This window comes from Anser cygnoides, chromosome 11 (assembly GCF_040182565.1).
Source record: "Anser cygnoides isolate HZ-2024a breed goose chromosome 11, Taihu_goose_T2T_genome, whole genome shotgun sequence".
Taxonomy (NCBI): domain Eukaryota; kingdom Metazoa; phylum Chordata; class Aves; order Anseriformes; family Anatidae; genus Anser; species Anser cygnoides.
This window is the reverse complement of record NC_089883.1, coordinates 17968698-17995491: the sequence shown is the minus strand read 5'-3', so window position 1 is coordinate 17995491 and position 26794 is coordinate 17968698. Positions and strand designations below refer to the sequence as shown.

Below are 26794 nucleotides of genomic sequence, written 5' to 3'. Positions count from 1 at the left end.
CGCAGAAGGAACAAACACTCCAAACATGGATTTGGAAGACCTGGTTTTACCTTTGCTCTGTCAAACTTCCTATGTTTCTAGATATGGACAGCAATTATTTAGCAAGTGCTAATTATTTAAATTTTATTTGAAATCACTAAACAACCAAGGGCATTACATATTCCTAAAAAAAATGTTAAGACAGTGGTGCTGCACAGGATAGAGTTTGCACAGAAACAAAGATACAGACAAATATTTTAACTTACTTTCACTTCCTTCTTAATTATAAAAAAGAAAAAAAAAAAAAGGAAGATCTCTCTATTTCAGAATTGCCTAGGTAAAATCTTCATATTATACTTCAGCTGCTCACACTGGATATCTAACTTCCCTACCTGAGAAGCTTCAGTCAGAAGTTAAATATAAGGCTAAGCAAATCTTGTAGCAGCAATCATGTTTTTCCCATGTCAAATAACTGCTAAATTCCACAGCTGCACAGAAAACAAATGCCATTTTACTACACATCAAGCAACACTTTGGGGGCCAATTTTGTAGTTTCAAATGCAATTTGAAAGTGTACTTTTCTTTAATTAAATTTGCTTAGGCAAGGTTTGGCATCTTTTTTGTAAGCCAATATGCCAAGGCTGCACTAGCAGCTCAGAATCATGTGCCACTCTGTTCCCAATATGTCTCTGTTTAACCTTTGAATTACATTAACAGTTACCACCAGAAGTTGAATGAGTGATTACAAGTAACAATTTCACATTTATACTGGAAACCAGAGCAAACACTCCACAGAAACTGCAAACATTGCATTTTAGTATATTCTAGCTAACAATCTAGTGACTGTATTTCACCATTTATATATCACTATATAAGTTAAAAAAAAAAAAAAACTTAAATATTTAAAACATGTACATGTTAAAAATACCACTAACCTTCCATGAGCATGAAAATCTAGGCGCAAGAACTGATCTTCATGCGATACTGCTCTTTTGGCACGCTGGTGTTTTTGGTGTAACAAATCCATATCATAAGATAATCCTTCATAATGTCTAATGTATTTATTTAGAGGATTTCCATACTGGCCTGAAAAGAGAAGTAAGGAAAGTTTAGCATGTCTGAGAAATTATTAAGGTTACAACCACACTACAAAGCATGACACATCTGTGGAGCAAAATGGTGATGATGAAAACCTGACTCCCACACAACATACATTTTGGTTTTCTTTTTTACCCCCCCATATACCTCAGATTCATTCTACTGTGGTCCTACAGACTGAATGCATACTTGCAGCTGGAGTGCAATAGATGGACCTTGAAGGGCATCTTCCATTCTAATTTCAATCAAAACTACTCCAACAATGCAAACTACATTGGGAATGCTTGAGATACATTTCAGAAACTCACTTCTGATCCAGACATGAGAAGTGTTAACAGCTTAGCATCTTTCTTCTGGTTCCCTAAAAGAATCATACTTCTGTTTTCACTCTACTCTCACAGCACTGAAACACCTGTTCAGGTTTATATTCTAGATGCCAGATACCCAGGAAAACTAAGAGCAAATCATGCCATCTAGCAATATGTTTTGAATTACATGGAACATTCTATCACCTGGAAGAGTTTTGTCAAAGATGCCGTCACCAAAGATGTAAATTGAGTTCAGTCTATTTTGGATACTTCTTTTTAAGATAGGTTCATGGTTGGACTTGATGATCTTTTGGTCTTTTCCAACCTAAATGATTCTATGATCTTATTAGTTAACATAGCCCATGCGATCACAGAAACGTATGCACAGTAAATGGACAGTACAGCATGTATTCAATGTGAAGTGTACTTTCATACCCCAACAACAACCAAAGCCTCCATCCTCTGCTGCTGCACATCCGACTGTGCTTCTCTTCACAAGAACAACACTTGACTGCACTTCCATATCAAAGACCAGCTCTAGAACACCACGCATGGAAAATATTGCATCTGCTTGCCAAAAGTAAACACAGACTTGGGGAAGGAGCTGAGAGGAGGTGATTCATTAAATGTGGTCAGAGACCAAAAAGGTAGTTAAAAGTTCAAACAATAGAATATAATATGGGAAGAAAAAAAAAAAGTAGATCATTGTGGCTTTACAACAGAGGTATGCGTATAGGATTTTTTGTTTGTTTTTACATGCTTTCTGAAAATATTTTAAAACCCTTTCAGTATTTAAAATATCCAATCATAAGAAGTTACTTAGATACCTATATCTAGAATCTACTACAGTCAAGAGCAAGATCGCTTCAGTGGTTCTGGTTTCAAAGCCAGACTATATGTGACCCAAATTGTATCCTGTTTCTTGATGTACTAAACACTGAAGCCTGGAAAGAATTAAGCGTATCAAGCAATGTATATTGTTTCAAACATTCAAAGCCTAGTTGTATGTTTTGATATATAACTTTTATCAGTAGTTAGCATGCAAACATTCACCCTGTTTGAAACAAAGGCTAGCAGTATCCCTTCTATATACTTTATACAACTAACATAAAACTAACTTTTCTCTTGTAACTCCACAGAAACAACTGTTTCTGAAGAACAAATCAACAATTCATTACAGAAACTACTTTGTGGATCACATCACTCAAAGGTAAGTGTGCAGTTATCATGCAAAAGTATTTTTTTTAAGCAATCTGTAACAATACATTGACAAATTTATTTCTAGAAGGAACATTTTAGAACTGTTCATGTGCAGTAAAAATTTCTATACAAGTTCTTCCCTTTGCTAAAGCATATTCTAACTTTAGAAGGTGTTTTGCTGAACTATTTGTTTTTATTGAAACAAGTCAATTCTGTCCTTTTAATGCACTGAGATGTAATGTGGTGCTACAAACATAAAATGAGTACAGTAAATGCACTGTCATCGTTTTTACTAGTCATAGCACATTACCTTTCACAAAAAGGACACAATTTCAGTTGTCAACAACTTCATTTATGAAGAGATTGAGCTGACATAAGCCTGAATTGTCTATTGAAAGCTACAGTATAAAAACAGTCTTAACTACAATATAAAATTAGAGCATAGAACTTGTAAGTTGCTATTTTTTCAATTCCATGATTAGTCAGTAATCTTTAAACTTTTCCTGAATGCAAAGCATAGCATTTGTTTAAATATCATAGCATCTACATTGGTATAGCAGTATCTACTACCATGTTCTGAAGTTTGGGCAACCAAAAATCAATGGAATAACATTATGCACCAGTTTCTGCTTCAGGGTTGTATAATTTATTTTTTTTTCTTTTTCCTTTTTTTTTTTTTTTTTCCTTCTCATTTTCTGTGGTACTTTAGTCACTGAATGTTGTTCTTAGTTGAATGTATGCATTTGCCCCATTGTTCCTGGCTCCCCAGCTAGCTTCAAAGCCTTCCTTCCTTAATCTCCTACTTCAGGAAAAACAGCAATTCTTTAGTTTATGCTTGATTCAGGAACCTCACCCTTGAGCTATCTTTTTTTTTTTCCTGAAGAAATATTGAAGTACAGAATCTGAGAGATCACATGAAGAGTCAAACCTCCGATTTGCTCCAGAACCATATAAAACAGTACATCTCATAATCAGTTAATGTCAGATAAACCTCAAAGTGAGAATTCTCAGAGATTCCATGCAATATTTCCCTTCAGATACGTATACTGACAAGGCCCAGGCATGCTCAGTGAAAGAAGCGTATCCCAAAACTTTGCCTCAGTAATATGGTACAAATAGTTACATTTTCACAAAGAAAAAAGTTATTATACTAATAGCACAATTTTGTAAGCAAAATATAAATTTACCTTTTCCTGTATTTATTATCATGAGGTCTTCTTTAAATTAATATAACGAATTTCTCAGCACCTCTGTTCCTTTTCAAGGGATTAGAATGTCTGATTTCCACGCACCTCAATGAGTGATACAGAAGATGACTAATTAAATGAATACTTCCAAATGTGTCACTTGCATTTAGTAGGAACGTGCACAACATGATACTGCCATCTCTCTTTAAAATTCAAGTAATGATATACTGCAGATAAACTCCACTCAAATTTCCTCCTGGTACTGAAGGCCTATGTATCTTACTCTTAGTCTCAGAAGTCTATTCTCATCTTGTTTACCAGAGGCTTCTTAAGTGCCTTTACCATTCACAAAATTTGTTATTTAAGCATGCCTACATTAGTTCTAATCCCAATAAGAAACTCTACAAAGCCAAAGTTTCACCAACCAGCATGAGGAATACTGAGGGTGAAGAATGTTGTCCATGTCTGATGTATCTCCTATCACTTTAGGCTTACTCCCACAAAACAAACCAGAAACACCTCCTAGTGCACAAGACTTCTGTACACCAAACACAATTAGCCCGGGCCCAGTTGTTAGATCAGACTGATGAACAACATGCATTTACCTGACTGCTGGTACATGCCTTCCAATTCCAGCTATGTGAGCCAAAAGCATCAACATTAGAGAAAAACTTCAGAATTAGCTGGCATAAGTTACTGACATAATTACTGGCATAATTAACTGAAGTTTTAATTTTAAAATGAATGTAAATCAGGAATATGATATGAATACTCTTTGAAAACGTCAAAACTAAGGAGTTTGTATGCTGCAAAGGTGCATAATTCTGTGCTCTACCAACACAGGACTATTTAACAAGTTAAATTAAGTTAAATTATCTTCAACTTTTCTGTGGTAGGCAACTACTACTAACGCATTCTTTAAATTGCTATAGGCCATTTTTTTTCCTTCAGCATTGCAAGGTACTTTTTAAACAGCATCAGGCACCTAGAAAAAGGTTTCAAAGCAGGACAGCTTCCTGAAAGGCCCAAAAACACTTTGCACCTATTCCAGGCCTCATGGTCACCTGGAAAGCTGAGGCTGCCCTCAGCTGAGTAACATAAAGAATAGTTTTAAAATGTGACAAGAGAGTGAAAGACTGTTGACATTAAAAAGCCTTACAATGTTCTTTCTGCTAAGCAAAAGTTAAAAAAAAACAAAGAGAACCCTTCTGCTAAAGCAAAGTTACACACATTCTGTGATCACACAGAAACTTTCCCCAAAACTAAAAACAAACACACAAACAAAAACCCCAAACTCCACACCTCCTTTTAAGTGCCCTCATGGCAAGTACTTGCCACAAGCACTCTCCCCTCTTAAAAAACCAAAGCAGCTGCACGCCACCCAGGGCATGTGCCATTACAGAGCTTTTCTAAAGATGGATTTCAGACAGGGCTGAAAGCAAAGTTTCCAAATGAACGTTAACTTTCATTTCCAGAAGCATGCATAACGTTAACACTGCAGTAGCGCCCAAAGTCTCAAATCAATTTGTGATCTCCTTTTAATAAAACCAGCTACAAATCAAAAGTGATTCTCTTCTTCACAAAGGTAGCTCAATAAATAACTCAGCTTCTGTAAGGTACGAATTTATAGGATGCCAACGGCAAAAGTTTGTTGAGCTGGAAAGATGACTGTACTTCCCATGCAGTATCCGGTACAAGATGTCTCAGGTTCTTCTCTTGCCAGACTCAGTGTTTAAGCTGCGTATAAGCATCACCGCCAGAGGCACCGCAAACACACCCGCAGACACTTCAGTGCCCTTCCTTGCGGCCCATCGGGCAGGTACAGCTGGCTAGCTGCAGCTCCCCTAACTGGAACAGTCTGTGTCAGAAAGGAAGAAGCCTATCACAGCATCTGAGAGCCTTTCACCCCAAGAATCTCTTACAACTGCAAGCACACAGACCTAAAACTGTGATGAACTACTGTGATTACTTTGATGCCATCGAAAAACTGTTGTTTTTTGAATTGAGACTTCAAGACAGATCTATTAAAATAAGCACACAACCAGAAAACCTGCAAGAAGGAACACTGAACCACCTGCACCCAGATGAAGTTTAAGAGAACTGTTCTACAAATTTCATGTATCGTGTTGCCATCAGACAAACATCAAAGATGGCAGGACGCCTTTCTAGGCAACCTAGTGAAACAAGCCACTGTTGTACTTTGGGGAAATGCTAAGCCAGAGGACAGGAACACAGGATACAGATACCAGAGAGTAGCAGTGGGATGGCTTTTGAGGCTGACAGGAGATTGTTGTATGGACTTGCTAAACTAGATGTCGCTTTTCCCAAGAGAAAAAACCTCCAAGAACAAAGCTTTATTTTCAGGGATTATAAGTAAATACACGGAAGGACTTACTCTAAACAGGACTAGGCAGAACATTTAGGTAAATGTCTCAAGGCGATAGTCCCTGTAAAAATCCTTGTGTGTGAGGGTCTAGAGCTCTTCAGCAGCCTTTGAAAATTTTATTTTACTTCCCAAACAGCCACAACCCCACCGGACGCATAAGGTGTCTGAGGCATACCCTCTCAGCTCCTACCTGAGCTCCGCACATCATACAAAGGGTGAAACATACCAACCACTGGATTTGAGCTGTAAGCCTCTTGGCACACCTTGAGCAGCTATATATAACTGCTGTTTGGTGGTCTGTGCTAAATGGCTTTGCTGCTCATTCATGGTGTTTATTTTCTTTCAAAGATTATCAAAACTTTTTCTTAGACAAAACCTTTGCAGTCTGTGAGAGAGAAGCAGAAGAAATGCGTTAGGGAACGTGTAAACCACGAGGACGTACAGAAGTCCATGGAACTAGAAGGGCTGCATCCCAGAGCACTGAAGGAGCTGGCTGACGCCATTTTGAGGCTTTCTATCACCTTTGAGAGGTTATTGTGAGAGGGAGGTTCCTGACAACTGGCAGACAAACATCATGCCTGCGTTTAAGGAGAACTTGGAGATCTGTATGCTGGTCAGACTAACCTCAGTATCTGCAAACACTGTGGAGGAAATTCACATAAAAGCTCACTCCATATGCACAAAGATTAGTAATAAGCAGTGCTAAAATTTAGCAACACAAGCAAGCATCTATTATGTGTATCTGTATCATGGTAAAAGAACATTTAACTGTCCTTTAAGTCGATAAATCCAGCACGCACTGTTCTAAAAGGTGAAGCATACATTAAGACGCTTAGATTAAGACTTGCACAAGAATGGCAAATAGTTCAAATACAACTCAAGTTTGTTAGTGGAAAAGAAACATAAAATACAGCATGCTGGACTATCAGAAATTGTTCAGTGCTCAAGCTAACCTACTGGACAACTCTTTACTGCAAGCATCATAATTGATTTGCAGATTTGAAGTGCCAGCATGTGATAAACACCTTTAAGAGAATGATTATTAGTATTTTAATTTAGATAAAGATTATCAAAACAGGTTGTATTTTTTCAAGCTGTTTTAAATTTTTGGTTAATTCTCTTAAAAAAATGGTCCCTTCACATGGGACACTCATTGAAAAGTATACATAGCATTCAAATTGAGTACTTTTGTGTTGAGGCGCATCAAAAGCCAGTAATCCTAAAATCTATCTCCCAACAAGAATTTCACTGAAGAATTAATCTAGGCTGTGTTTTTGTGATTGCTAGCAGAAGGGCAGGTCCTGCCACCCTTTTTCATCCATCCTATTTCTGCTCTTCCCTTGTGCTGGCACTACAACCGATTGGGATGAAAAATATATGTTTTCTTCTGGTCAAGTTAGTTTTTGGTGGAAAAAAAAACATGTGCAAACAAAAGCCAAGTCAGGATCATTCCCCTTCACTGGAAACTTGCATTTAAGGCACAGTTAGTACAGCACCACCAGACTAACTGATGTCTGCTTTGAGGTGATATGTATGGCAGGAAAACAGTCACTGCTTTCATTTAAATTTGCAGGTTGAATTGGCTCCTCATGTCACCAAACACCAGAGGTGGTGAAGGAGAGATGGGAATGCAAGGCCAGGGCAAGACAATGCAGCTCATGAGAGTGGCTCTGCCATACCGCAGAACTGAACTGTTTGAGCCTTCTAAAAGCAATGATGAAGTACTGTCTTAGGTTCCTAGGTGATGGTATTTCAAAGTTGCTATTTAAAAAAACTGATTTTAATTAATTACCATGGGTACTTCTGAAATAATCACCTGACAGCTGCCTTTACCAGACACTGCCTCATCCAGCCATATAAAGGTCTAAATGTTTTAATTTTAAATCCCAGATATGTGCTAGAGGCTGAGTGCCATTTTAATGAAGGGTAGTATTCTTCTCAATCTATAGCAAGGATGCAGACTTAATCTCTCTGATGCTGATAGCTCATATAAATACCTTCCTACAACTCCCCCATGTGTCCAGAAAAAAACAATTTCTCCCGTGCACAGTGAGAAATAGGTTGTTTGATATCCCGCAGCACAAGCCACTAAGACACAACTCAGAAGTCCCAACAACATAGAAGGGTGTGCTGTACCAGGAATTTGTCACAGATTTGCAATGATGTTCAGCATCTGATCAGCCTAGGCAAAGCACGACCGTTTCTTAATTCCAAACTTTTTGGGGTCTCATTGCTTCTTTTCAGTATTTTCTAATACTATTTCCACACTTCTTTAAATCACCCTCAGATTTTATCAGTTATTTCCATTCCTCAAAGGACATTATAATAATTATGTAGCATTTAACATATTTGCATGCATTCCCATAACATTCAATGAAGCATGCTCCTAACAGTTGCAAAGAATATTGCCCCTAAGGACTGCTTTATAAATGTCAAAATTGCTAATAACATCAGTCAGTGAACAGATCCCTAAACTAAGCAACTCTGAAGGTATTGAGGAAAATACTGAGATTCACTTTACCTTTTTTTTTTTTTTAAGAAGTCTGAAAATTCAAGGCAGTATATGCTAGAAACTTAAGATATGCGTATCTACTTAAGGTGAGTTCTACCTTTCCCCAGTTTCTTAATAAAAAAAAGAAAATTGGCATGACTTTTCTTCTCACGTGATTGAAACTATGTTCAAAATGACCAGTTGAAATACCTGTTTTAGGAAGGTTGTATTTATTCATTGGTAGTAAAGAAATAAATTTCTAGAACAGCCCTAAAAGTTATCTAATATCAGAACCTGACCAAGCATGATCAGGTCCTATCAGAGTTAATCACTGCTAACTCTTCTGTCCTAACCATAAGCCATATAGACATGTAAAGCATCATAATATAGACATTGCAGTACACTTCATTTGTACAGCAACACTAGTGATTGCTTTTGGTTTTGTTCCTTTTCTAGTTTAAATTTTTCTTAAAATTATGTAAATGTAAACAAATTCACAATCAATTGAAACAGATTTCATTTAGGCATTAAGTTGTTCTTTCTCCTCAAATGAGCCATCAAATAAAACAGTACACAAGTAAACCATAAAAGTTGTATCTTAGTATTAAAACATACAAAAATCTTGACTTTGTGATCCATTATTAACTATGAACTGAAGCTGTAATCAGTTCTGTTAATCTACCATTATTTAACACTACCCCAAGAATACCACAATAGAGTACAGACAGGGTATACAGACATAAACCCTTAAGTACTTCTGAAAGAATTACTCTGGTATCCCAGAAAAACGTTCCACGCTTAGTCTCAATATACAGAAACACATTCAAAAAAGTACAAATTCACGTAATTTTCAAAATTATTACTATTTCATATGTATATAGCTTAAAACTATACATCTTTGAAGAACAATGTTATTTGGCTTCTAGATCTGTGTAGAACTATTGAGCACAAGAGGCACCATACTCAAACGTAGCACAGGTAAATTGCGTTTTTCAGTTGTTTCCAGTTTGTATTGTTCTCGCAGTAACACTTAAGAATGATGAAGTTGCCTTTTCCACAGACGTTACTGTACTCCTAGAATATAAGCATTTAAATAAAGAACTTTATAGTTCAGCAAAAACATTTACAGTAGGTAAGAAATTCTAGAAATGTAAGTAGAAGTTAATAGATAATTCTATTATTAAAAAGTAATTCAAAAGCTAAAATATTTTTTTCATAATTATGTTTAGACTTTCAAAAAGAGGAAAAAGCTTCATAGGTTATTACTGACATGCGTATCAGCCAGCGTTCCCAGGTTCCTATCAAGCACTGTTAAGCTTTGTTTAAAGATTGATCTATATTGCTAAGCACTGTAAGTCACGTGCTTCTGTTACCCAAAGTGAGGAGCACTTCCTACTGCCGATAACATTGAAGGTGTCCATTTTTCTCTCAAAGAAAAAATTAAACATGAATTTCCAAAATACATTTAATGAACTTGTTTCTATGTACCCAGAGTATATATATGTTATCATGATTTGAGCTTGAAAGCGTACTTGCCTGCTTGAAATTAAACCGTGAAAACAACTCTCACAACTGGTTAATGAATCCCTTTGAATTAATTCCATGCCAGCACAGTTTAGTTTAGAAAACAAGAAGGCTTTGAAAAGTATGTCAATAGTTTTAGTCTGCGGTACCCTAATAACTGACTGGAATTCATGAGGTCAAAGTCACGAGCAAAATCTTGTGTGCGTGTCTTGTAATCACACACAACGGGGTGAGTTCTGGCCATGTGCATCACTTTGTTTTTTATCACAGTTACCTCACAGCTCGGCCACAAGCACGACCCGCTCGAGTTCTCTCCTGCTTGGATGTTACTTTTTGATAACGCATAAAAGGCCGGGTTTGGGGCTAGATCCCTTGTTAATAAGCCTACGTATCGGCGTACACAGATGCGGGGCCGAGGTAAGTGCCAAAACGAAACAAGAAGCAAGCCCTTCATCGAGTGCTCCACGCACCCCTCCCTAGGAGCGGCGTCACAAGTCCACCTCCAGCGCTCGCCCCTGCGAAAGCGCGAAACTGTTTTCCTGCCTGCCCCGGCTGGTTGAACGCCGCCAGCCGGGCCGGGAAGCCCTCACAGCTGCCTCCCCCCCGCCGCGAGGAGAAGCAGCAGGGTGTTTGCCCCCGGCCTAGGGAGCGGGCGGAACCCCCACCAAGCCGCTTTAGCCCCCCCCCCCCCCCCCCCCGGCGCTCGCGCTGCGTTTCCTGGAACCGAACGTCCCGGCCCGCGGCGCTTCCTGGTGCCGGGCACAGGGAAGGGCAGCTCTCGGGGAGGCTCCGGGAAGCTCTCGGGGAGGTTTCGGGCGAGGAAGGGAGAGAGGCGGCTGCCGGGACGCCGAGGAAAGTCCCGAGGAACGGCAGCCGGCGGGGCCGGGGCGGAGGAGAAGCGCTCCGCGGCGGGGAAAGTCCCGGGCCGGGCGCTGCGGGGAGAGGGCCCGGGCGCGGCCCCGGGCCGGGAGCGAGCGGGGGGAGGCGAGCCCCGGGGAGCGGCCCGGCCGAGGCCTGGCGCCGAGGCGCGGCGCCCCGGGGAGGGGAAAGGAAGGGAAGGGGGACCGGGGAGAGCCGTGGCCCCGGGCCGGGCCCCGTCCGCTCCTCACCTCCGGCGCCCGCCGCACAGGAGCACAGCAGGAGCAGCGTCCCCGCCAGGTCCATCTTCGCCGGGCCCAGGCCCCGCCGCCGCCGCCGCCGCCTACCCACGGCGCATCCGCCCCGGTCGGCGCCGGGATGGGGAGGGGCGAGCGCCGCGCCTCCCTCCGCTTTGTCCCCCGCCGCTCTGCAGGGCCGCTGCCACCCACGGATCGCCTGGCAGCGGCGGCTCGGTTCGGCTCGGCTCGGCTCGGCCCGGCCCTGCCCGGCTGCCCCCGCCCCGCTCCGCTCCCTCCGCCCGCCCCCGCCCGACGCCGCCGGAGGGGCGGGGCCGCGGGGCTCGCCCAGGAACGCGCCGCGGCCTCGCCTCCTGCGTGCGGGAGGGGCGGGGCCAGGCGGCCGGGAGCGCGCGGCCCGCCTCGCAGGCACAGGGGCGCCCCCCGGCGGGAGAGAGGAGGGCGGGGGCGGCCGCGGGCTGTGCCGGGCAGGCCCCGCCTGAGGCGCGGCGGCTGCGACCCCTGGGGGGGGGCCGGGAGCTGCCCCCTGTGCCGTCACGTACCCTTTGCTCCGTGCCCCAGCTCACCGAGTTCCTCGCGTTTCGCGCTTTGCCCCAGGACCCCCGCCTCTCGCGAGGCCCCCGTCTGTGGGGAAGCGCAGCACGCGGCCACAGCGCGGGACCCCCGCCTGCCCTCACGGCCCCGCGCCGCCCCCCAGAGACTCGCTTTAGATGTAAGGCTTTCTGACAAGTTCCGCTTCGCTGTCGTGCCCCTCTTTTGTTGTCCTCTCCCTGTAAAGATAAATCCCCGTTAACAGTATTAGTTGATTCCAAAAGTCCTTAACTTGATGATTTATTTGTTTATTTTATTAAATAAGCATCCTGCAGTGGTGTGGGGAATCAGCCTGGAGGTTTCTCTCCTCTGACCTCTGCTCTTCCAGGAAATGGGGGACACCACCCCTTTTACAACAGTCCAACTCCCACGCCGTGTTACTTTAGGAAGTTAGGAAAACAATAGCTTTTGGCAAACCATTGTTTTTACAGGAGAGCCTACCTTCGTGTCCAAACTCCCCCGAAAAGTTGTGCAAACACGTATGCAGAAAGCACCATGACAGTGAAGGCGCTTCAGATAAGGTTGCTGAAGTTGATGCAACAATTTACGAGGAACCAAATCGGAGAACCCTGAGAACGGAAGCGGTAAGGGAAGCCCTCACCATCCCCACGCTGCCCTCAAAACGCGTCACTGAGAGGTGAGGGGCAGAGGCACCGAACGCGTGGATCGGGGCAAAGCCCGGGTGACGGGGCTGCGTTCTTTCTCCCCGCCCCGCCCCGGACCACACACCCGTCCCGCAGACACCGCGCCTGCCGCCTCAAAACCCACCGGGGGCTGCCCGTGCCTGCCCCACCCGCGTTACTTCAGGCACAGCAGCCGGACAGGGCCGCTCGGACATCGGCCGGAGGGGGCCGGCAGGGGCCCGGCGCCGCCGCGCCGCGCCCGTTTCCCCTCACAACTCGCCCGTTTTCCCTCAGAGCCCCCCCCGCCGCCCGTCGCGCCCTCCGAGCCCCGCCACCGCCCTCCGGTGCCGCCCCGCCCTCGGGGCTCCCCCCTGCCCCCGGCGGCTCCAGCCCGCCGCCCGCCCCCACATCCCCGGCGGGGCGGAGCCGCCGCTGCTGTCATGGCGTCGCGGGCGCTGCTGGCCGAGGAGCGGCCGCTGCGGTGCCGATAGAGCGTGGAGGAGCCAGGCATGGAGGGCCTGGCGCAGCCCCCGCCGCCTCCGGGCTCGCCGCAGAGGGGCGGCGGGGGCGCCTCCGGCAAGCTCCTCCTGGAAGAGGCGGCGGCGGGCGGCGGCTGCGGGGACGGGCCCGCGGCGGCTGAGGCGGGCGGCGGGCAGCGCAGCCCTTCCCCTCGGCCGGACCCCGCGGCCCTCCGGCCGCCGTCTCCCCCGCGGGCCGCGGAGGACGCGGCGCCGGAGGAGCCCGGGAGCCCCGGAGCGGCGGCCGGCTCGGAGAGCGGTCCCGCGGGGGCTGGCCCCGGGAGCAGCGGGGCTCCCAGCCCGCCGGGGGAGGAGTCCCGCAGCCTGGACTCGCTGGAGTCCTTCTCCAACCTGCACTCCGGCTGCCCCAGCAGCTCCGAGCTCAACAGCGACGCCGAGGAGGCGGCGGCGGCGGCGGAGGCCGCCCCGGGGGGCCCGGCCCCGGAGCCCGGCGGGGATAGGCCCGCGGCGGGCGCGCAGCTCCTGTCCTCCTCCAAGGAGCGTTTCCCGGGCCAGTCGGTGTACCACATCAAGTGGGTCCGCTGGAAGGAGGAGAACACGCCCGTCATCACCCAGAACGAGAACGGCCCCTGCCCCTTGCTGGCCATCATGAACGTGCTGCTCCTGGCTTGGAAGGTACCGGGGCTGCGGGCGCCGCCGTCGCGGGCCGGGCAGGCGCTGCCGCCCGGGGCTGGAAGGGGGAGGGCTCGGGGCGGCGGGCACCGGGGCCGGAAACTCGGCAGCACACCGCCGGGAACCTGTGCTAACTCACTTCTGCTCTGAAGCACGTAGAGAACTTGGAAAATAAATAACTGCTGGCGGGCTGTTGCCAATACACTACTTAGATGTCGCTGTTATACGGGGGCTTACTCTGTTGCCTTAATGTAGAAGTCAAAGCCTAGATGATGCTTTTCTAAACTGAACGATGTTTTGTTGGCAGATGTGTTGAGGTTTTTAGGAAATATTTCTATATATAGCATTGAAAACTTAGGCAATGTTTTTGGAAGATAGATTAATTCTGAAGCGAGACATATGCAGGATTTAACAAAATACAGATTTGCACAAATAGCTGCCTGAGTAATAGGGATGTGTTTGTACAGTTACGTGGCATGGATTGTAAATCAGGTCATGACCAAGTACTGCTTTGAGACCTGGAAGTTCTTGTGTTCTACATAACCATCGTGGATACAACTTCCTGTAGTCTTAGAATAACTTTTAAATATTTAAAATAGGCGACTTGAATGTAAAGCATAATAAAATTATTAGCATTTACAGGTAAAAGGAATATCAGTCAGAGAAGAGCTAGTGAGCTGCGTGTATTGCAAAACAAGAAGGGGTCCTTTTCAAAAAATACTTATAATTCGACCCCAAAAGATTGATGAGATGATAGAATGAAGTCCTTAGGATAGGAAAGCTTTATGAGAGTAGTTCTTATGTTGTAGTATCAAGGGGAATAAATTTGGTATTGGAGGAGTAGGAGGCTGTTCGCAGGTATAACAGGTGATAGAGAAGAAGGCCAAAATTAAAATAATAAGAAGAAATTTGTTCAGAGAGGTAATTTTTCAGAAGACTAGTGATGGAGTGTGTGTTTTGTTTTGTTTTTTGAGTTGATGTCCCTGTACGCATTCCTTAGCAGGATAGCTCATGCATCAGGAGGAATGCTGTGGACTCAGACTCTGTAGTGATGATATTTAGACATTGGTGAAAGCAGTACAGGGGAGTCATGTGATTTTAAACTATCATCTTATACAGTAGTTCCTGCGAACCTCAAGAGGGTGTGAAGGTCTTCATAGACTTCCGTACTTAATGCTTTCTTCTTATGCTCCCTCTGTAATATGTAGAGATGAGTACAGGGCCTTGGAGAGCTTGTTCACTATCGTTAGTTGTGGTGGGGTTTTAAAAGAAGTGGCCTGTTTGAGGATTTACCTTTTTAACTGTCCATTTAATGAAAGGATGGATATAAATGGGACTGCACTGTCCTTGTTGTTTGCTCTTAATTTTTGAGAGGTTTTCTTCCTTAGTGTTCTTCCTTTCCTTCCATAATTATATAATAACTTTCTTCTGCTGTCCTCCATGCAGAATTCTATCTGACAGTCTGCTTTGATCAAATATTATGTTAGCAATAATAAATGTGATATCAAATTTTAGGAGTCGGTGGAAATCAAAATGCATCTTTGTAGTGTCCTTACACTTCTTGTTGCTAGGATTACAGAAAGGGTTTTCTACAATTTTATCAGTTTATATAAAACCTCAGCAGAATTTACATGATTTGCAGACAGACAGCAATTCACCAGTTTAGGTGAAACTGCCCATATGTGACTATTTATATGCTTCAGTGTTTTCTTGTTAGTTGGTTGTGTATTTCCCCTGCCTGTAATTGATTCTCCTAATTAGCGCCTCTCCAAATTAGCCTTTCTTTTCCCCAGTTTATAGTCAAGAACCATGTTGGCATTGTTTGGAGTGGCAAGCTTATTGGCAGCTCACCTGCACATCATTGACAGTAGCCAGCTACATACCAAGGCTGAGGATGGACATCCACATTCTTCTCACTTCTGAACCAAGATGAACACTAGATTGGGTCAGGTAATTATAATTTGGGAACAAGGGAGCAGACGAAGAGTTGAAAATAGGCAAAAGCAGAGTGAGAATACCATAGCGTGTGTTAGATGAAAAGGAATTAACGTGGCAGGGGAAAAACTGTAGTAAAAAAGGAGATGAGAACGGGGAGGAGGGGGAATAACTTAAACAGAGTATAACGATGTGAACAGTTACACTTCAGTGCCTCTTCCCTGTATCCACCGCTAACGTTCCTTCTTAGAACTTTGTCATGACAAGGTTGAGTGTTGTGGTCAAACTGTAGGTACATATGGTCTCAAATAACTTCAGATAATGCATGGAAGTTCTCAGAGTTGAGAAGTGTTACAGTCAAAATGCTAGTTTTTGTTTTCATGAATATTTCCCTTTGGATGTCCAATTATATGCTTTGCTTATCCCAGAATGGGAGTGATAATTTTGAGATCCAGTACTACATGCAGTAGTGAAAGTTGAATTCGGATTTTTGTTTGTGATGAGTTGCACACAATCAATTTGTTTAGAACTAAAATTTACCTTTGCTTCTTAATAATGTAAACCATAATCATGGAAATATTTATACCTTAACCTCAAATATGTATTAAGGAGAACTCGCTTTTTCCAGATGTTTTAGTGCCTCAAAGTTCAAGCTTCTTACCCCTGTGCTAGATTATCATTTTAAAAGTTAGCAGTGTTGTGTTCTCCTGTCTGTGTCCCGATTGCCCTCCAATAAAACAGTTTTTTTTGAGATAGCATCTCTTGACTGTGAGGGCAATAGGTAGTATATTAATTTGCTTAAAGGACTGCAATAACTACAATACAGGAAGACCTAATAGGTATTATACCTTAAATGCGTCGTGTACTCGAAGTATTTCTTCCTAGTGGTTCTTGAAAATCTTGTTCATTAGTTGAGCAAGATTCTTCTCTGTTCCTAGTCACTATTCAGCTTTTACTATGTCTCAGGGGAGATATTTTTGAGATTAGATTTAAGATCTTTATTTAATGATACAAGCATAAAGACTGCTTGAAAATAATTGAGTGTTACGCCTATATGTACTCAGCTGTGAGACAGTGGCTTGGCAATACCTGGGTTTTTGGAAACTCTGAAGTAGTAGCAAGGGGTCTGGATGCACAACTCTGAGGTGGCAGATTGTACAAGTTGTACTTTCAAATGTTACAATTATTATTGTTTTTCTTTTGTTTCTGCAGACTGCCTGTATAGCCTTTAGGAGGTAGAGCTGAGGAGTTCTTAAAAAGAAGTTACAGAAATATTTAAAGCAAAGGAAAACAAAAGCAGCATGAGACCAACCTGAAAAAGTAACTGTTGTGCAAAACAATGTGGAAACCATTTAGGCTTCTGTGATGGAAATCATAGGATCGTGAATGAAAACAAAATGAAAAAATGACTTTTCATGAAAATCATTAAATGAAAACAAAAGTAGAGCATTGAAATAGGCATATAAAATGTATGTGGAAGCATGAGTTTTCTGATATAGAGCAGCTTTGGATACAGTCTTTCAGCTTGCTTAAAATTGCAGACTGCTCAGTTTTCCTTCAGGAGTGTGGCTTACTATGTACTTGAGCTAGCAATGCAAAGCTTGCTTTTCTAAGTACCTTTTGTGATATTTGTTAGATGTAGTCCACTCATTGCTTTCTGATAGCTTCTGGCATTGTATTAAACTGCAATCTTGTGTGGGGTTGTAGAATATCCCTTATTAAGATTTACCGTATGGTGATTGTTGGATGCTGAAAGCTTAGTAAATGTGCCATGTAGTTCTGTTGTGAGTTCCTCAGGTAGGATGTGATGTCATGTAGCCAATGAAGTCTATGAACTTTAACACAAAGCACAGAAACTACATATCTGAAATAGGCAACACAGAACACAAATCATATTGGAACATAAAATAAGCCTAAGGGAAAACATATTTAAATAGAAATATAAATAACTAATATTAATGAAGTCTCGGGAAGTGAATACATAAGGAGTATCTTGTTCTTACAAGTTTTTGTATAGGAGAATAATTCTAGTAGTATATATTGACATCATCTGTAAAAGTTTTGTAGATCACAGCTCTCTTAATAAATGGAAGGTTTTAAGAGCGATATTACCTGCATGCCTAGTTCTACAAAACTGTTGGTAACTTTCAGAACTCCATGAACTACCTATTTAGATGACTATAACAGTTCTGTAAATGATATTATATAACCACTGATGCTTAGGTGTATCCAAACTGAGATGTAGAGAAGAGAGAGAGAGAGTAAAAAAAATTGCTAGTTAAAAATTTTTAGTTTTAAGTTCTTGTAAAAATGGCCTGTTTCTCAGAGGAGCTGAGTACAGTATGCTCCTGCTGATATCCATTTGGTTTGTTGGAATCTGCAGTGGCAGTGCCTAGTTTGAGGTCTGGCATTGGCTTTTTACATGTGTTCTGCTTTTCCTTTTTACTGAGCTAAACCTTCTTATGGCCAGAATTTGCACAGATTGCTCAGATGAACTTGCTCAGCTTCTAAGATGAGTTGCCAGTGAGTTTCTGATGAATACTCAGCAGAGGCCTTGGCAGCTTTCCTCTGCATCTGTGAGATGAGTTGAGCTTGCAGATCAATGGGCCTATACTTGTGCATTTTCCAGGACAGGAAGCCTATTCTAAGGGACTGAAGGAACCGTGTTTGAGAGGGGAGATGTGAGATTACCAGGCGATAACGCATACCATCAGGCTATGAGTTTACGAAGCTTTTCCTGCAAGGCGAGAGGTATGTGTTTGCAGGAGATACTCATCATCTCTTGCTGGCGCAGGTTGAAGTTACCCTTACCTCTTCCAGAACACTGAATTGAGAGAGTTGCATACTGTAAATAAGTATGTTTTGAGACTATGAATAATAGGCACTTAGAAATGTTTATGGTCCCTTTCTATATACATAGTATTTACAGAAGTGTTAGTTTCAGTGCAGAGCTATATTACTTATTTTTTTAGGCCCTTCTGAAGTGTTGGAGAATACAGTTGAAATTATCTCAAGTCGGTATTATTTCATTTTTCAGTTTGTAGTCTATTGCATAGAAACGGCATAGGTTTTGCCAAACAAACTGTTCAGTATGAAAATTTGTTTACCAACTGTTTTAACTGCAAAAATGTCTCAACTGTACCTAACATAGTTGGTTAAGAAAGATTTTTTTTTTTTCCCACATTGGAGGACTGGAAGGAAGCTAGAATGAAAACTGGACAGGTTTGAGGGAGAGATTAGGGAGGAAGACAAAGAAACGGCAGTAAAAGGGTACCGGAACTGGGTGGGAGCTGAGGAAATGCATTTTTCCTAAAATGTGAAAGTAATGTAAAATCTAGCAACAAAGCATTGGCATGTATTTGTAAGTTTTCTGTCCCTCCAAAGAACTGTTGCGGACAACAGCTTTCACTACTACTGCTTACATTGTTTTCTTCTGTTGATTTATGCGGAGAATGGCTGTGGTTCTGTGTGATTTTTTTTTTTTTTTGTCTCCCCACTTAAGTTTTAAGGTATTTTTCTTTCCTTTTTCCTCTTTGTTGTGTTGTATTTCCTGTAGTTTAAGCGCTTGCAGTGAAGCCCTAAACAGTTAGGAAATGTCGTGTTTTCTGTGTATCAAGGCAGTTCTGTTCAGAAGTACTCATGACTGTTGGAACCCAATTAGCCCACTCTAAAGGTGTGATCGAGGTCTCATGAAACATGCAATGCCTAAAATTATGCTCTAAACTAATCCATTATCTTTGTTTAGCATTTAATTAAGCAGTTCATTTTGGTATTTAACTTAAAACATCTGACTGGGAGATTCTGCAGATATGAGCAAAATTACTTTGATTCAGTTCTTCGGTTAAAAATTAAATAAATTCCTAACCACTACAGTTTGAGGGAAAATTGAGATTTATTAACCAATGACACAAATACATCCTTTAATCCATAGTCTGAAACAGTAATATATTTATGCAGTGTTTAAATATGGGCAAACCAAGTAATTACGCTTTATAACTGCTGTTTGTAATGTAGGCATGCTTCTAGATTCTCAAAATTGACACAGAGCAGAAATCCCCAAGTAATGCTGGCTGAGCTGATGTGTATTTAAAAAACAAACAAGCTATCTTCAGTCCTGAAGGAATCATAACATTAGTCCTGCTAATAGTTGAAGTGGCATGATAATTTTTCTTGATGTGATGTTGATACAGCTGTACTGTTTGTAATCCCAAAACCATTTTGGGTTTAGGTAGTTTAATTCATTCTGTTCCGTGCTGTTAGATATGCCTTAGGAGCAGTAGTGACCCAGCCTCAGCTCAGGCTGCATCAGGGCTGTGCACAGCTAATAGTTGCTCGGGTTTAAATGCTGCCAGCTCAGAACTGGATGTGCAAGAATCAGCTTTTTAAGCCTTCAGTCCTGTTGTCTATGTGGCAAATTACTTTGCATTTATGTGCACACTCAATACACTCAATAGGAATATTATGAACAGGATCAAAGATTCTGGAAACCTTTAGCATACATAGTGTTAGTTAAACTTAGAAAAGTACAGGGAAGAGGTTAAGGCATTTTCCAAGTTACAATCAGTCGCTGCTCGTTCAAAAGATGCTTTCAAAAATTCATGCGCTTATGAATGCGTGACTGATTTTTTTTCTTCTTGTTTAATTCATGTACTTTTAAGGTGGTTTTTTTTTTTTGTAAGTAGCAGAACTAATTAAACTTTCTTGCAAGCTTGTGCTCCACTAATTTCCTGCTTTACTAACAATTTATAGCCCCCTAGCCTTTAACTCCAATGCCTTCCATGTTCATACTTTTATTCTCATCCTTCCCCAGATCCCTGATAGTACTGTCAGCCTCTTTCTGGTGGAGAATGGTGATTAGTGTTGAGGAATTTGATTAATATGTATGTATGTGTGTATATACATCTCCTAATAGTCAAATACCAGACTTTCTTGACTTTCTCTAGTAAGATGTGGAAGAGAGGACGAGATGAAAAACTGATGAGAAAGTTTAAAAAACAAACAAAAAAACAGAAGACTCCTGTGTTACTCCTTGACACTGCCAGAAGCATGGTTTTGTGTGAGTCTGTGCTTGGGCTTTTATTGCAGGGAAATATGTAAATGGGAGTGAGCAACCAAAGCATTTATTTACCCAGGATGCTGGATGGAGGAGATGACTATCTAAGAAGTTTTTGGTCCTGACAGCTGCCGGGGTGGTTAGTTGTAGTACATGATAGTGACAGGACTGGATCAGGGAGAATGGAAGCTTCACACTGAGTTGTATGTATTTGGTCTTTCTGTATGGCGTTAAACTGAACCCTTGAAACGTGAGCATGGGATGAGAGGCTGGGAGGTCATTTCCTCAAACCTGTGTGAGTCTTGTCTTCCCTGTCTCAGCAGCAGCTGCCCCCAGATTTTCTACAGCCTCATGTCTGTTCACTGGAACTTTTGAGTTAAGACCAGTTAAGAGATATAAAGAAGTAGAGTTGTTGTTTTTTGTTTTGTTTTTAAACTAAGTATGGCTACATTTCTCAGACTGTTCTTCCTGCATGCTTGCAGCTGAGCTATGGTGAACAGTGTAAACTCCTGTGAAGTTGAGGGGGATGCTGGTGAAAGGTTTTGATGGGAGAAGGGAGCACTAGGACAGAGCTGCAAGTGAAAGAGAGTACTGTGTGCATGTAGTTTCTCTAAAAACTGAAGTGTGACCTTATCCTTCTCATAGCTTTTCTTTTGTAGAAGTCCTGCTAGGCTAATGGTCTTAAAAATTGGTGAGCCAAAGGTGATCAGAAGACTTCAGGCTAGAAATACCTTATTAATACTTCCTAATCTGCATTGTTCTGAAATTTTAAAGAGAATATACTTTTACTTTCACAGGTTAAGCTGCCACCAATGATGGAAATCATAACGGCTGAACAGCTGATGGAATACTTGGGTTAGTAATTACTCACAATAGATAGTTTTTGCTTACATGTTATACTTCTTAGTGAGTAGTAGGATAGGAGGACTGTGTTATTTACTAACATTTTTTTTATTCAGCTTTACTTGAATGCATATTTCAAGAAAATTACTCATGGTATTTAGTAACACATGTTTTTCCTCAACAGTTTTTAAGTCTTCTGTACTGTTTTCCTAAGTTGTTAGCCTAATGATGCGGTTTAGTATGCCAGTGTGTTGGTAGATTTAAACTTATTCATGTCTTTTAATGTTTTGTTACAGTCCACAGAATGGAACAAGTCAATTGTGCTTTTAATTGTCAGCAGTGACTATAATCCTTGACCCAATTAAGATAACATGAAAAATGAATTAAGTTGTCATGGTGACTGGGGTCTCATTTGTGGGCACTGTTCCATTACCAGATTCAGTCTTCGGCAAAACTGCAGCTGTTTCCATCTGACAAGTCTAACTTCAACAGCTCAGAGTGATCCAGATGTTACAAGTGCATTTGCCCTAGTTCTTAAGCTATACGCACCACAGTTCCTTGCCTTTGTAGCCTAACAAATGTAAAACATTTAAGCTTAATATACTAACTAGGTTTAGTATTCTGAAGCAGAAGAAAAACTTACTATATTTACTTTTTTCTGTTTGTAAAGAAAGCTTCTCAAAAGCCTGTTAATGAATATTCCAATAGCAGAAAAAGTAGTTAAGTAATTAACTTGGGGGAAAAAAAAACAACACACCAACATCTTTTAAGAACTCTAATTTCCTGTGCCTAAACACTTTTTTCTAATTGTATTGATAGAACAATGCTATCTGAACTCACTGCCTAATCACAGTTGGCTAAACATGTGCCTTGAAGTGTCTTCTGTCTTGAAGACATATTACCTTCTGGAATGATTTTATTAAATTGAATCTCAAAATCACTTTCTTAGATTGTTTAGATTCCTATTTAGTCAACAGGATTAGCAGTTGCCAAATTGTTCTCCTACAGCTTAAAAAGAACTAAAAAAAAGAAAAGCCCCTCAACCATATTGAACAATTTGAAGAGGTGATAAAATAAACCTATGATGATACTTTTATTAAATCTATAGAACTTCTTTGTGTAGAAACATAGTTTTTAGGAATGAAACAAGGGAATAAAAATGAAAAGCATAGAAATAAAATTGAAAATTCTGGGTGAAGCAGGTTATGGAGACTAAAATTTTTGGTCACCATTTTTGTGGTCACTAAAATTTTCGCGGATCTTGAACCCCTGTGTCTTGATTAACTGATTAATAACCTTTATGTTGCAAACACAGATGGAATACAGGCCTTTCAGAATTATTAGGGTATGGAAACATATTCCAAAATGTACATTATGTCAGTCAGGATGAGCAGTTGCAATTCTTAAATTGTATTATGCAATTACATGTTTTATTGTGAACAGTTTTGACTTTTTATGAATCAAGGCACAGAGGGAAGGTAAATAATTAAGAGGCTGGCATGATACTCTAAGTGATTATGGAATGCTGTTTTAGTAATGACATTTGAATTTCGCTTCTCAATATATGACCTTAATATTTAAAATATATTTTTGTTTTACTTTGTACTTATAATTCAGGCTATAATACAATGGCATCTCATTTAATAGAAAGCTTAAATGGTTATATTTATGATCAGTTAGCTTCAGTCAGAAGTGTTCAAAGAAATGTTGAATAAACTATATTTTTGCTTTTTTTAGGAGATTATATTCTTGATGCAAAACCGAAAGAGATTTCTGAAATTCAGCGTCTAAATTATGAGCAGGTAAGAAGCTGCTCCTAAAATACAATTGCTTATGTAAGATACTAAAAGGTACTATTTTTTTTCCTCACTTAAGGTTTACTGATTTGTTAAGAACCAGAAGCATACTAACTGTTACTAGTAGTTTTCCTTTTTCTCTAGGCTTGATGTAGAGTATTATTTGTAAGTATTTCTTATTAGTGAAGAAAAAATTCTTATCTGTTAACACAAACTATTGCTTTTCTTCTTGCAATGAGTGTAACAAAAGAATATTTTCATATTGAGGAAGAATAACATGGAAGTACACATGGAAGCGTGAAACAGGGTGGTTGCTCTTTGAAGTCTTCTATTTTGCATTCTTCAGCATGCTCCATTCTGTGGTCTCTGCTAGTCTTTCACTGATGATACAGATGAAAAGAGATCTGTTTTTAAGTGTTGATGGACAAAAAGAGGTTGATTCCATATTATACAAGGCAATATTATTTGCACTGACCACTGTTTTATCACAGAAGTCTTTCTACATTAAAATAAAATGTTATTCTTTTCCAAAAATATTGATGTATATATGTATCTTGGAGCAAATGTTTCAAGCTCTGTGATCACAGCTGTTTCTTTTTGATTACTTGTGGGGGGAAAAAAGTGATTTGAATTTAAGTATTTCAAGCTAGTTCTCTTTATTGTTATGTCATCTTTTCTTGCTAATGTTCAGTGTTGAAAACCAAAGTATCTTGGGATGATTTAAATTAGAATGAAGATTGAATGGATTCTTTTAAGAATCTTCCAAAATACGCCTTGTGTCAAGTTACATGAATTATCCTTGTGATAACTGAAATAGCTATATTTCTTTTTCCCCACAAAATGATATGCTGTTAAAGATTATAGCAGTAATCAAGTTACAGGAGGTTGAAGAAAATTATATACCTGGTAAAACTACAACCTCTGTGGCTTTCCTGTGCTAAATATATGTATTTACTAAGTAAATGTCACAAATCTTTTTGGTAGATGTTTAACTGTACAATTTTAAAGAAATCTCCCATTCTAGGAGTATTCTACATTCCATTCAAACATACCTGTAGATGCACTTGTGATACTACATGAGAGGGAAAAAGAAATTAGGTAACTGAGTCTTATAAAATTATTACATTTCAGAAGCATTGCAACTAAGTCTTGGTGTTACTCGTAGTTTTGTGTTTATCATGTCACACAGTTAATACTCTGCCTAAAACAATAATTTTCTTCTTACAACATTGAAGAAATTTGTATATTCTTTAGAATATCAAGTTACAAGATGCATGGAGTGACTTCTTAAAAATACTAAGATCTGCCTTATGTTCTAATATACAAGCCTGTATTGGCATCCTGCCCTATTAATTATCAATCTGTTAATTTGTCTTTTAATGTGCTGCCGAAACAGATGTTCAAATCAATGTATTGATTAAGTTACTGTTTAATGAAGCCAGTTATTTGGAATTCAACAAATTGCTTCTGAAGTGATGAAATGTCATCTCTACATACCCCACTTACACCTTGTTAGCCTATCTAGCTCTTTATTAGTTTTCTCGTTATTCATCCAATATATAGTCATTTATTTACATTTTTGTCTTCCCTTATTGAGCCCATTAGTAGTTGTTTTGCCATTAACTGTCTTATTAAAAGAAGACAGAGGCAACTGTCTTTCACAAACAGTGGGCTTAGTCTGTGAATCTTGTCTCTGTTTCATTTCTGATCTGTATTTCTCTATTTTTGTTGTGCCTTTTTAACCATTGTTGCAATCCTGAATTCCTCTTAAGCAACAAATGTTGCAAAACCAAACAAACGATAAACTCTGTTTCCCTGAATCTCTTGCAAACACTGAAGTACTTTCTGAAGATATTATTTGCGGATTCTTCTCACTTGGTAGAAAATACCGCAGCCTTCTAAGCTATGTCTTTTTTTTTTGTCCTTGTGGCAAGTGTGGCTTAGCGAGTGTGAACTTCATCATTTAGACACCAAAATTAGTGTTTTAGTCCGTGACCAGAGAGACACTATATACCGTGATGATACAAACAGCAACACTGCTTCCTTCCAAATAAGCATTTTATATACAAATGCAATTGGGTAAACTTACATTTAAGTGTGCACTTGCCAGTGGCATGAATAATGTGAATGTGTTGAAGCAGTTTTCTAGCTAATTTCTCCTTTTCTGTTTTTTTAAAGAAATATTGAGTTGATGAGCACTATGTGATGAAAGATTACAAGGGTAATTACCAAGTGTACAAAGCTCTAGTTGGTCATCTGTTTCCTTTTCTTTCTGTTGTCAGAATATGAGTGATGCAATGGCAATTCTACATAAGTTACAGACAGGTCTGGATGTCAATGTGAAATTTACAGGTGTACGAGTATTTGAATACACACCTGAATGCATAGTGTTTGATCTTCTTGATATCCCTTTGTACCATGGATGGTTAGTGGATCCCCAGGTAACCTTTTTTTTTTTCTTCTTCCATATAACTCCAAGAGAAAATAAGTTACCCAAATTTTATTGGGGGTAGGAGAGATGTTTCAGAATTTTAACTGCAGTCAATAATAATGAATATGGTAATGGATGTTCTTAAATCTAGTATAAAAAAAAAAAGTATTTAAAAAAGTATTTTCCTTAGAGGAGTGAATCTAGACTATTTGTTTTTTACTACAGTAACTTTGCAGAGGGTAGGTATTTTTTGAAGCTAACATTCCAAACCCACTACACTGAAATCACAACAGTGTAAATGAGAGTTTTTGTTCTGAGGGACATAGGGAATTGCCAGATACAATGTACCAGTTACTGTTTTTGAAAGCTCAAGAGAGAACACTTGGAAGGAATGTGAGGTTACTTTCCTCTCCTGTTTATGTCTGATTTACATCTATCAGTACCAGCTTTTGAGAACTGAGGACTTTAGAACCAATTAAGGAGAACCGCATCTTTCAGAAATGTTAAACTTTTTTTTTTAAATTGTTCATGATATTCAGGTGTTATTTCAATAAACAGTAAAAATGATACTGTTTACTTAGGGTGAAACTGAGGAGTTTGTCTGGAATAATCTGCCTCTGAGATTTTTATTATTTTTCCTCACGCCTTGTTCATGAAAGCTACTATTCTCTTATTCCTCTTTCTTTATTGGAAAGTACTTTGTCCAAATTTAGCGTAATGGTGCCAATCAAGAAGAGATTGTTATAGGCAAATGGACTCTGTTCAAAGATGCATGATTGTGGTGTGACCTACATGGCTTATACCTTAGCAGATCACAATTTATAACTGTAGTTCTAAAACGCAGTGTATCAACAATGTCTTTTAATGATGCTTTATGTTAAGATCCACTGGGATTCCTAAATGATGGCTGTTCTTTTTGCAAAGATTATAAACTCACTGAAATTATAGTTATTTACATTTTTGTGTGGCTATTCATGAGGTGAAATCCTATAAAATCTGATTTCTAGAAGTACCCGTTTTTCTAATGAAGTATAATGCTTACAAATAAAACAATATTGATGTGTATAACATATATTCAAGATG

The 26794-nt window shown here is 40.6% G+C and overlaps 2 protein-coding genes and 1 long non-coding RNA gene across 4 annotated transcripts in view; 1 reads left to right on the top strand and 2 right to left on the bottom strand.

The window, feature by feature from the left end:
• The window catches only part of ADAM10 (ADAM metallopeptidase domain 10), a 49739-nt gene extending 37889 nt beyond the window's left edge, over positions 1-11850 (bottom strand). Inside the window, exons 1-2 of one of the 2 annotated variants that reach the window (XM_048060295.2) lie at positions 11283-11850; positions 915-1065 (exon numbers count right to left, since the gene is read on the bottom strand). In XM_048060295.2, coding sequence (XP_047916252.1) covers positions 915-1065; positions 11283-11337 — 206 coding nt within the window. In that variant the 5' untranslated portion in view covers positions 11338-11850. The remainder of the gene's footprint in view (positions 1-914; positions 1066-11282) is intronic. The other variant, XM_067004146.1, reaches the window with a different exon arrangement.
• LOC125182359 (uncharacterized) lies at positions 8863-10852 on the bottom strand. Its single transcript, XR_007161925.2, has 2 exons — positions 10448-10852; positions 8863-9723 (listed from the first exon to the last, which is right to left on the bottom strand). It is a non-coding gene; the product is annotated as an uncharacterized lncRNA (long non-coding RNA).
• Positions 11851-12914: 1064 nt separating the features above from the next.
• MINDY2 (MINDY lysine 48 deubiquitinase 2) overlaps positions 12915-26794 on the top strand; it is a 30613-nt gene continuing 16733 nt past the window's right edge. The window contains exons 1-4 of the mRNA XM_048060276.2: positions 12915-13656; positions 21439-21496; positions 23222-23286; positions 25563-25721. Of these exons, the coding sequence (XP_047916233.2) occupies positions 13012-13656; positions 21439-21496; positions 23222-23286; positions 25563-25721 (927 nt within the window). The 5' untranslated portion in view covers positions 12915-13011. The remainder of the gene's footprint in view (positions 13657-21438; positions 21497-23221; positions 23287-25562; positions 25722-26794) is intronic.